This window comes from Populus trichocarpa, chromosome 16 (genome assembly GCF_000002775.5).
Source record: "Populus trichocarpa isolate Nisqually-1 chromosome 16, P.trichocarpa_v4.1, whole genome shotgun sequence".
In the NCBI taxonomy this organism is placed as follows: domain Eukaryota; kingdom Viridiplantae; phylum Streptophyta; class Magnoliopsida; order Malpighiales; family Salicaceae; genus Populus; species Populus trichocarpa.
In genome coordinates, this window is record NC_037300.2 from 1490120 (window position 1) to 1502160 (window position 12041).

The 12041-nt window shown below is 37.0% G+C and overlaps 3 protein-coding genes across 3 annotated transcripts in view; all 3 read left to right on the top strand.

Annotated features, from left to right (window-relative positions):
• LOC7458891 (zinc finger BED domain-containing protein RICESLEEPER 1) overlaps nt 1-12041 on the top strand; it is a 73926-nt gene that overhangs the window by 50541 nt on the left and 11344 nt on the right. The window lies entirely within an intron of this gene.
• Nucleotides 1-12041, top strand: part of LOC18108977 (DELLA protein GAIP) — a 56722-nt gene that overhangs the window by 36736 nt on the left and 7945 nt on the right. The window lies entirely within an intron of this gene.
• Nucleotides 4-1337, top strand: LOC127904458 (pentatricopeptide repeat-containing protein At1g62930, chloroplastic-like). The gene has a single exon (XM_052448189.1). The coding sequence runs from the start codon at nt 777-779 to the stop codon at nt 1329-1331; it is 555 nt and encodes a 184-aa protein (XP_052304149.1). The 5' UTR covers nt 4-776; the 3' UTR covers nt 1332-1337.

A 12041-nucleotide genomic window follows, 5' to 3' on the forward strand; every position in this document is an offset into this window, starting at 1 on the left:
TAGACTAGTCGAAGAGGCTTTAGATATCTTCTCTGAAATGAAAAGTAAAAGGATTCAACCGAATGTTGTCTCTTACAATTCCTTGATGCATGGTCTATGCAATTCAGACCAGCAGGAAGAGGCGTCAGCATTGTTCAATGAAATGACGAGTTTCATCATCATGCCAGATGCAGTTACCTTCAACATTTTGGTCGATACACTTTGTAAAAAGGGCAAGATTTCAGAGGCTCAAGGAATAGTCAAGACAATGATTGAGAAGGGTGTGGAGCCTAGTACCGTGACTTATAGTTCGTTGATGAATGGATATCTTTTGCAAAACAGAGTTTTTGAAGCTAGAAAGGTATTCAATGCGATGATAACCAGGGGCTGTATACCTGACGTTCTTAGTTACAACATCTTAATCAATGGATGCTGTAAGGCCCAGAGGATAGATGAGGCAAAACAATTTTTTGATGAAATGAGTTTTCGAGGCTTAATTCCAAACACTGCTACTTACAACACTCTTGTAAGTGGTTTGTCTCAAGCAGGGAGAATTTTTGAAGCAAAAGAGCTTTTCAAGAATATGCATGTCCAGGGCTGCATGCCTAATGTTCTTAGTTACAACATCTTAATCAATGGATCTTGTAAGGCCCTGAGGATAGATGAGGCAAAACAGCTTTTTGATGAAATGAGTTTTCGAGGCTTAATTCCAAACACTGCCAGTTACAACACTCTTATAAGTGGCTAGTTTCAAGTTGGGAGGATTTTGGAAGCAGAAGATCAAGCTTTTCAAGGATATGCTTGCCCAGGGCTGCTCCCCTGATCTAGTAACTTACTCAATTTTTCTTCATGGCTTAAGCAAACAAGGTTACCTTGATCAGGCATTGGAACTATTACGAGAAATGCAAAATAATTACTTGAACCCTGATTTGGTGATCTATAATATCTTAATTGATGCCATGTGCAAATCTGGGAAGCTTGAAGATGCAAGGGAGCTGTTTTTGAAACTCCATGTCAAAGGATTGCTGCCTGATGTTCGAAGTTGGACTTCAATAATCAGTGGACTTTGCAGAGAAGGATTGCTAGATGAAGCATACAAAGCTTTCAGACAAATGGAAAGGGATGGCTGCCCACCAGATTGTTGCTCTTACAATGTTATTGTCCGAGGATTTCTCCAGAACAACGGTGCATCAAGGGCTGAACAACTTTTTCAGGAAATGTTTGATAGAGGATTCTCTGCAGATGCCCTGACCAGAACCTTGGCGGCAGATCTGTTGTCTAAAGATGACAATCTTGGTTTGAAGAGGTTGCTTGGTGAATCTGAACGTCGTCAAGATGAAAAGGTGATTTAAATTTTCCATACCAGTGCTGCTAGTTGTTGGTGCAAATATTACATGACTTCTCTTGGTTCGATCCTGTCACAATTTTAACAATATTCACTTTCTTTTGTTTCATGTAGTTGTTACTGTTTGGGACTGGCATTCACCTATTCTAGGTTATATATTAATGCTAGTTCTTTTTATGTGTATCCATAAATATAGTGTTGGGTAGATTACCTGAATGAAAGTCATTCAAGTTTTCCTGTAAGTTATTAACTTATTTAAATGTTTATCATCTTGAATGACTTCAAAGACTCTTTTGCTTCAAGCACCCCAGATTTCTTCATACATCAATTCTTGCTGAAAATAATCCCTGTCCTACTGTATTTGCTAGATTCTTGGTCATTGTGCATTTCTGGATGAGGATGGATGCTACTCCCACTTTTACAAATAAAAACAAAAGAATATGGGTGTGATGCCATTGAGTTTTGTTTTGTTTATGCTTGTTTGTTTGATCTTTTGATCTGTTTGTGGATTTGGGTGATATATTAATGGTATGTTACCTGGAAAAGAACTTTAGATCTTAGTGTTCAGTATTCTAGAATTCACATCAGATGTTTGAGATCAATTAGGTACAAGTGTTTATATAAATTTGTGGTTGATCAGAGTTAAGCAATGAAAGCAATTTAATTTTTCTCTAAGTGATTAAACATATTTGAATTTTCATATTAAATAACTTTCAATACATGTATATGTATGATATCTTCTTTTTTTCCCACGATAGTTTCTTTTGTTTGTGGATAGGATTGTATGTCTCTTTCTTTGTTGAATATATGCATGTTATGTTTTCAAGAAAATAACCCTGTATCTTGAAGTTTTATGTTGTACAGTGGGAATTAAACTTCTTGTGATTAACATCTAGGCAGGTGGGATTTGAAATAAGAATTTTGATTTGCATAGGATGATTGAGGTCATGTGTACAAAGGGATATAGGCTGGCCATTTATGATTGTTTTAGCAAATTGTTGTTATAATTATGTTGAAGCTGAGGTATTGATATGCTGGCAGTAATACTAAAACATTCAATGCTAAATGCTTGATGCTTATGAAATTGAGAGTTGAATTCCTTGTAATTATTGAGAGTAGGCAGCAGAGTGATAAAATGATTTGAACATTTTCATGCAGGAAAACTAACATCAATCTGGTGAATTATTCCCGTGAAACAATTGCTGTATGATGTTTCTTTGCATGACCATACGTGGAGGATAAACATGATGCGCTTAGAACTTTCCAGAATCATACTTTATGTTCTTATCTACTTTGCTTTTCTCTTTTTATTCTTCAAATTGAGAAATCAATCCTGTGTATTATGGATAATTATTTTACACACTTCTTACTGCAGGCAGGATAAGATCCATTTTGTAGAAAAGGAGAAATGAGAGAAGAAGATGCAAATTAGTCTTGCATGGAACACGAACTCCGACATGCCTATACAAATCTGTTTATTACATTAGATGAAAGAATCGGTATTGAGTCCATAGAAAGTAGCATGTACTTCTAATTTGAACTACTTACCCTCTATTTAGATGCTAGGTTATTGAGGTGATATGACATTGTTTTTCATGCAGCATTACTCATCTTTGCTTTTTTCTTCCAAGAGACCTTGTGGTAGTTGGGTTTTACAAGTTTGAAACTAAGATGTGTTTGTCAAATGATCCATAATTGAGATTTCAAAAATGAGTTGCTATGATATAGTCACCTGATCTCAATTCTATATTAAGTTAAATTTGACAAAGATTTTCTTCATAAAAATTTGTCTGAAGGTCTGCAAATGTTACTCTTCACTCCAGATTCTGGAAGATAGACCAGTTTCAGAACTCAAATTAATGTGCTTTTTTCTACCAGGAAATTATCTCAAGTTCTATGATGCCAAAAGAAGTGCCTATCTTGACATCAAGATAATCTCAAACTGTGATGGGTCTTCTCATTCTTTGGATCACCCAGCTGTTACTATGATTTTCATGTAAACATCCTGTCACAATAGCTTTGTTTTCTTTCTGTTTTGCAGTATTGTACTTATGTGTATTTTCATCAGTTGGAAAACACAATGCTAATCCTCTTTTACTCTTTGAACTAGGTTTTTACATCTGCCAGCAACCTGTTTTCTATGACTCATAAGTTTGATCGCACATCCCGCACTTGTCCAAAGGTGTGTCATATGCCTTTCGACAACATACTGACTAAAATATGTGACAAATATTCATGGGATTTACTATTTTTGAGGCTTCTGTGAGTGACTATGCTGTGACTGGAAATGATGTGGGCACAGGAAGTCTTTTAGCTGCACTTGCTGACACCGGATTCCTCATTGGTCTAAAAAGGAACAGGTTTGTAATACTTGTTCCAGCAATCTTAAGTTATTTGTGAATGTGCTATTCAGTGATCAAGGGTCTGAAATTTTTAATGCCTTCCCACTCTCTTTCCCCGCGGAGAGGGGGGGTGAACAAATTAATAAAGAACTCCTTTGAAATAGTGAAAGGTCACGGTTGGCACGGTTGTCCGCTAGCTGTAGCCTCAGTTTGGAAGGTCACTGATCCACCTCAATTCAGTGGCGGTGAATAATCCAATTCCATCCTTTCCTTTCTCTTCTCTTGTTATACTAATTATCCATCAATAAATTCGTTGTGTGTATTTTCACTTTAGGCTACTGGAAATTACATGTTGGCAGGTCTTTACACAATGCAAGATACAGTTGATGACTTAGAAGGGATGGATACAGTTGATGACTCAGAAGGGATGGCGAGCTCCACTGAGTCTGAGGATGATGAAGAAAATGATTCTCTAGTTTCCATAATGGCAGATAGAAACTTAGGGTCCACGCAGGTATCGTTCTTTGTTTCCGAGATTTAACAGATTGCCTAGTTTTATCTTTATGGCATGGGGAGATTGAAACAATTTCAAATTCGTTAGACATAAATTAGAAACTTACAATATAATTCTTGCTTTGATAAATGGCAAAAAAAATAAAAATAAAAATAAAAAATCTAAAAGAGTTTGATCCACTGCTTGTGATATACTTTTTTTTTTGAACTTTATGCCATTATTGGTGTCGTTGATCTCACAGGGCTCTTCAATGAATCGAATAGCTGCTTCAGCTAAGTTATTTGACATATTGGAATATACATGTCATCGACATGAGTTACCACTGGCTGTGACATGGATTCCTTATTGACAAGATGGTAATACAAATTCAAAGGGAAAACGTATTCTATGTATTGATGATAGCGCTCGCTATGTAAGAGATTGGTCAATTAAAGAATTTGTGTATATCTATGCACGATATCGTCTCGAGGAAGGAAAAGGTATCGCCGGAAAAGCACTTCAATCTAATATTCATATCCAGCATAACATTTCCCTGCTTGATCCAGCTGAATTCCCTTATGCGAGGTACCTAAGTATCTTGCTGGGCTATAAAGCTGCTTTTGCTATAAGGCTAACAAGTACCCACCCTTGCAAGGATGATTACGTATTGGAATTTCTTCTCCCTAGATTCATGGAAGAGACTTCAGAACTAGAACTTTTGATAAATAAGGTATTGCGTACATTACAGAGGAAATGTTTAAAGATGTGGGAAGTTAGTGTCAGAGAAGTAAATGAAGCGAGTGGCTCTGAAGTTAGATTGGATGATGAAAGAATGCCAAACATCCCACATGAAGAAACACGCGAGCCTCTTGAACAGGTGCTCTTCTATACTGAATTCATGTCATTTTTTTCTTCAAGAATGAGTTGATTGCTAAGCATTTTGAATTGAATTTTTTTAAATTTTTTTTAAAATTTAATTTAATTTTATTTTTATATCAATTTTGATCCTTATTTTTATAATTATTATTTATTTTTCTTTTCTAATTTTTTTAATTAAAATTTTTTATTTATCATATTTAATCTTCATTCTCATTCAACTTTTTAATTTGTAAAATTAATTCCTCATTATTCTAATAAACTTGAAATAAAATAAATATTAATAAGTTATTTTCCAGTTTTTTTTATAACATAGTCAAATATCAAAAAATATTTTTCAATTTATATTTTATGACACCATGAAACTCTAAAAAATAATTTAATTTTTAAAAATTCATTTTCTAAAAAACAATTACATACAATAAGAAATTCTAGCAAGCTGTGGTACCTAGAGAATTGGATTCTAGGTTATTTAGATCCAAAAACCCTTCAAATTAACTCATTTTCATTTAAAAACATTAAAAAAAAACTTTTAATAAGTTTAAAATTAAAAATCAAATCAAATATAAAAAATTTACTTGTGATTCGCTACAAAATATTCTAGCCAGCAGAATTGGGTTCTAGGTTATTTAGACCCAAAAACTCTAAATCATCTGCCTTGTCAGATGGACAGAAAAGACCCTCTGTTTTGGATGGACACCCATCATGTGTCCAATCACAGCCTTCTATGTGGCAGATTTCCTTCCGCAGATTGTGCAAGGGGTGGAATAATTATCATGTTGCCAATATCCTACTTCCCTATCTCTTGACAGGACGTCCAAGAACAATCTGCTATACCCGCACCTGCTCTGAATGGTGAGAATTCATTGCCCAGTGTAGATGGTGGCCTCCAGAGTACTAATAAACGAAGAAAGATATCAACTGTGTGGGACAGGTTCGTTAAGCATCGGGGAGAAAATGGGGAACTATGGGCCACATGCAAGTATTGTAAGAAGAAGTATAGAGCAGAAAGAAAAAGAGGAACTTCAAATTTGCACAAGCACTTAAAAAATTGTTCGCCAAGCAGACAGGACGAAGCAGAGCAGCAAATTTTGGTTGCGACAGGTGACTTGAGTACTAGCGTCATCCAAGGGAATTTTGTCATAGATCAAGAAAGAAGTCGTGTAGACATTGCGACAATGATGATTAAGCATGGATATCCCTTGACTATGGTTCAACATGAGTTTTTTGTGAAGAATTTTCAGCCAGTGTTTCAACTTTATTCAAAAGACGTAGTTGAAGCTGATGTCCTTGCTATTTGCAGACAAGAGAAGGAGAAACTCATCAATTTTTTTGATAAGCTCTCTTGTCTCTTGAGTTTAACACTTGAATTGTGGTCATCTACTGACAAAATGATGACCTACTGTTGCTTCACCGTGCACTTCATTGACGATGGATGGCAGCTGAAGAAGAAGATTCTTGCTTTCAGGAACTTACGGTACAACTATGACGTGGGGACTGTACATGAAGTCTTTAAAAGTGTGCTTACAGAGTGGAGCATCAACAAGAACGTTCGCTTCATATTCCTGGATATAACTCCTCCAAAGGATCACACGATTGAAGAATTAAGAAGTAAGGTTTCTGATCAAGCCCCACGTATCCATGGACATCTTTTCTGTGTTCCTAGTTATGCCCAAATTCTCACTCTCCTTGCTCAAGATGGATTTTCTGAGATAAGGAGTGTGCTTTATAAGATAAGAGAAAGTATAGAGTACGTCAACGGAAGCTCACTTAGAAGGCAGAGGTTCCAGGAGGCAATTAATAATGGGAGTTTGCAGGACAGGGAAACGCCTACTCTAGATGTTCCCGCGAGATGGGACACCACCTTTCTTATGCTGGAGATTTCATTGGAATTTATAACAGCTTTTAATCACCTAGAGCAATTGGATGATGATTTCAAAGTGAATCCTTCTGCGGAAGAATGGAACAAAGCAACAGCCGTATTTGAGTGCTTGAAAGAGTTCTACAAGTCAACATGCAATTTTCCGACAAGCAGAGATGATTATTTCCTCAGTGTTCGTGATGTTTATAAGAATTTGCATGGCTGGAAACAGAGCGATTATGTATATGTTCGCGCTATGGCAAATAGAATGAAGGGAAAATTTGACAGTATTGGGGAGAAGCTAGCTTGGCTTTGGGAATCTCAGCAGTTCTTGACCCGAGCTATAAATTGGACTTTATTGAGTATGGCTACCGGCAGATATACGGCAGTGATGCTGACTTGCACTTATCCAGATTCCGTTACGATCTTACATGTGCATACCATAAATATGCAATGGATATCAGCAATCAGGGACCATCTTCTTCTGCCATGGCTGACGTGAGTCGTTGTACATCATCTGATATTAGTTTCAAAGAGTGGCGCAAGGGTAAGTATGAACGCAACATGGTGCGCTCACAATGGAATGAGCTTGATCAGTATCTACAACTGCCGCCACCAGAGAACTTGGATAAGGATGGTAACGTATTAGCTTGGTGGCGAGACAATGCTCAAAATTTTCCAATACTGGGAAAAATGGCTCGTGATTTCTTAGCAATTCCAGCATCAACTGTCATTTCCAAGTCATCAGAGGTTATGAAGATGGCATCAGTCCCTGACCGTGTTCGACCTGAGATAGCTGAGGCTTTGATATGTGGAAAGGATTGGTTGGACAGCCCTAACTGAAAGTAAGTTTTCTTTTTCTTTTTGCTCGATATTTAAGTGTGAGCTATCTGTTTATTTATTTCTTCTTCTTTTTTCTTCAGCAATTGATTCATGTTTGGATCCTCACAGGTAGTTGCTGGTTGCTGGCCTTCTCTTTTATTTCCAAGAACAAGATTTTGTCTGCAGAGTGAAAAAATCAGAATGCGCATATAATCTGCAGTCTGCGTGAACATTAAAACTAGGCTGGAAAGTAATTCTGAAATGAAAACAAATAGGAAAGTAATTAGGTAGCATTATACATCAATTCCCTTCATTTCAGACCAGCAAAATTATGTTTGCATTATTTCACCTATGATTATGTTAATTATATTTACATTAATCTTTTTAATTGTATTTGTACTGTCTCTTTTTTTAAGAAAAAAAATCACGATGGAATTCAAAGTAAAAATAATAATTATAATAATGATCGTTATATTATTGTAAATTAATTTTTCAGCCCTTACTAAATAAAATAAAAATATTAGTCTCGTAAAATCCATATCAAATGTCTTATGATAGCCACTAAATTATTTTAAAGATTCATTAGAACATACATTTGAATATAAATAACATTATTCAAAACTAACAACATAAATTAGATTTATATTTTGAATAATAGAAGAAGAAAGATGTGGAAATTAAAGGTTTAAATTATTCAAAATCATTTTAAATTCTTGGTCAAAGTAATCTAGTCTCTAAACTTTAGTTTTCTTATTCAAATATCATAAACTATTTTTTGGTAAAAAAACAAGATTTTTTTTTATTTATGTTTTTGTCTCTGTTTTTTTTGTTCTTTTCAAATTACATATTTTTCCTGATTCCTATTATGTTTCTAAATTCTTACCTGTGATTGAAATTAATAAAAAAAAATCTTCAAAAACAGTTTGGTTAATGAAATTAGAAAAATAATAATTAAAGTACAATTTGGATAATTTTAACAATTTAGCCAAATTGAAAAGAGAAAAGCAAAGGACCATGTGAAAACGTTTCGAAACTTGTTTGAAGGTCTTTTTCTCTGGGTGAGAGCACACCGAGGAAGAGCTCACTTTCCTTGTCCAAAAGAACCACACAGAAATGCCACAGGCAACGTAAACTAGGAAACCCCCAAAACCAAAAAGGATTGCAGATTTCCTTTCAATCAAAACGAAAATGTCCCTCCTTCTCTCCAATCCTCTCACCTCTCTCTCTTCACTTCCCCCACTTTCATCTCCAACTTTGGCCTTCATTGCAACCCCAGGTACCCACTTTTCTAAACTTGTCTCATGTTTGCAGTTTTTGCTAATATGGGCTTTATCGAAGATGCATTTTACAATTTCTGTTCTTGAGCGCTTTTTTGTATAAGCTTTTTTGGTTTTACTTCATGCTCGCTTGGCCGTTTCATCAAACACTTATCACGTGCTTCCTAAGTTCAACCAGTTCTTGGATGCTCGTCCTTTCTATATTATTTCTAGGAAGACTGGTCTTTTCTCTGTTATAACCACCGATTCAATGTGGGTTTTGCTGAGAATTCCTAAATATTTTATCTTTCTCTTGGATTTAGTCTTCAAGGCTCATATCTGAATTGTGTGCTCGTGTTTTGTATATTAGTTACTATATAGTTTGTTTATTTTGCTGCTGTAACCCATAATCGAATCTGGGCTGTGCTTAAAATTACTTTAGTCTCAAGACTTATATCTGAATTTTCAATGACCTCAGAACCTTTCAATTCCAGTTTATGTGGCAAATCTGCAAACTGCTTTGGCTTCTTCACGGTATGCAGGTGGTGCCAGCCCAAACTATGCTCGAGAATGCTGACAAAGATATTGATGTTATACTCTCTCCATATTCTTTAACTTCATTTGATTTGTTAACAGAATCAAACAATATCAGGATGCCACAAACTGATTCTTTCTCTAGATCATCAATTTAGAAAAATAAATTAATACATGATGTGTAATTATAGGAAACAATCAAAATAATGTTATCTGTGGCTGGCTGGTGTCTTTGCCTGTATTTATGTTAATTTTCGTTGGCTAATCTCACCTTGTAAACCTGTTGTGTGAAGAATCTTTCATCCATAAGGTACCATATTTGATGTTACCCTACCAATGGTGAAAGTGTTGGTGGGAGAAACCACTGGTGGTGGCTTTGAAACACTCGGAGGGGATAAAACACAAGGTTTTATTACAAAAACACAAGCTTACAATTAATTAACACAAAAGCTTAATACAATACACGCCCTCTCTCTTTCTCTCTAGTGTCTCTCTCTACTCTCTCCACAAGTTGACCTAAGCTGATCAGGTTCTGCTTTATGGCTGGGACATAATAGACATTGGCGATGTAGCTGGAATCGCCGTTCTTCAACTTGATTGGGATGCTGCCTTTACCTTTGAACGGAACCTTTGAGGTATCTCCAAAAGTAACTAGACCTTGTTTGGTCTCATCTAGATCACTAAATAACTCTCGGTAGCCGCACATGTAATTGCTGGCTCCAGTATCTAGATACCATATATTTTCCTGTTTCTCGCCAAGTTCTTGTTGGACAAGAAATGCAGCTTCTATGTCATCCTTCTCTGCATAGTTGGCTTGCTCACGTATCTCCAACGGAGCTTTCCTTCTGCATTCAGTGCTATAGTGCCCAAATTGATTGCAACTATAACATTGGATATTCCTCTTGTCACGGTTATTGTAACCGCCTCCTCTTCCTCTAGGAGTGAATGCTTGATGTCCTCTACCTCCTCTGGTGGTGTTTCTACCACCTCTTCCTCTAAAGCTTGTATTCCAAGAACCTCTTCCTTGGAATTTCTGAAATCCTCCTCTGGATTGTTGACTTCCTGCTTGAGTGGTATATCCACTTGTTGAAGTCTCCCCTTGCTCATATCTCTCTTTGAGCGACAACTTTGCTTGTAAGGCATGCTCGATGGCCTTATCTCCATTTCTCTTTACAATCTTCTGCTCATGAGCTTGCAAAGAACTCATAAGCTCATCAACTGTCAACTTGTCCACTTTCTTGGACTCTTCAATAGCGACAACAACAAAATCAAATTTTGGATCTAGGGATCTCAAAATTTTCTCAGTAATTCGAGAATCGATGATGGCTTCTCCATTTCTCCTCATCTGATTGACTATCACCATAATTCTTGTGTGATAATCAGAAATAGACTCCGAGGACTTCATTTGCAATAACTCAAATTCACCTCGCAAAGATTGAAGACGAATCTTCTTGATTCTGTCAGCACCTTTGTATTTTTGTTGGAGAGCCTCCCATATATCATGTGATGTTTCAGCGGAAGCTATGATCTCGAATGTATCTTCATCAAGACCTTGGTAGATGATGGTCTTTGCTTTGTTGTCCTTCTTTCTGTTGACTTTCAAGGCTTGCTTCTGTGCCTCTTGTAAAGCATCTTCTTCTTCTTTGGACTCTGGTTCATCATAACCATAGTGTACAATCTCCAAACACTCTTGTGAACCAAGGAATGCCTTCAATCTGATGCACCAATTATCATAGTTGTCTTTGGTCAGCTTCGGGATGAGTGTTTGTGTACTTTCTGTAGTCATTTCGCTCTTTTAATGACTATATCTCCTTCTGGGAGTTGAATTTGGCAAAACCGACACTGTAGATCGATCCGGAATGGTCGAAATAGTCGGGAACCGGTCTGACTGTGTAGCAATCAGGTCCGAAAATGGGTGAACCGGTCACAACACCAAATCTGGGCGTCGGGCGGTTCGCTGGGTTGAACCGGGAATATTCTGCGGAATATTCTATCGGCTCGGCTTAGGCTAATAGCGGCTCGGCTTAGCGGCTAGGCTTGAAAAGGGAATATTCTTGGGAATATTCTTCGGCGCGGCTGGAGGCTTGGCTTGATGATCGGCTCGGCTCGGCTTAACGGCTCAATATATGGCGCGCGTGGACGTCACTCGTCTTCAACCTCTGGAGCGCGTGGCTGCGACTGGGCAAACAGTGCAGAATCTTCAGGTGGCACGTGTGGTCTACCTCCGTCTCCGATCAATCTGATTCTTGCGCCAGGGAGTTTGTATGGATGATCTCTACACGATGGAATGATCAAAACTCGTTTTTGACAACTTTGAAAATTCGGATATCTCCCAAAACACTTCTGTTTTCTGACGAACGGGGCTCTGATACCAATTGTTGGTGGGAGAAACCACTGGTGGTGGCTTTGAAACACTCGGAGGGGATAAAACACAAGGTTTTATTACAAAAACACAAGCTTACAATTAATTAACACAAAAGCTTAATACAATACACGCCCTCTCTCTTTCTCTCTAGTGTCTCTCTCTACTCTC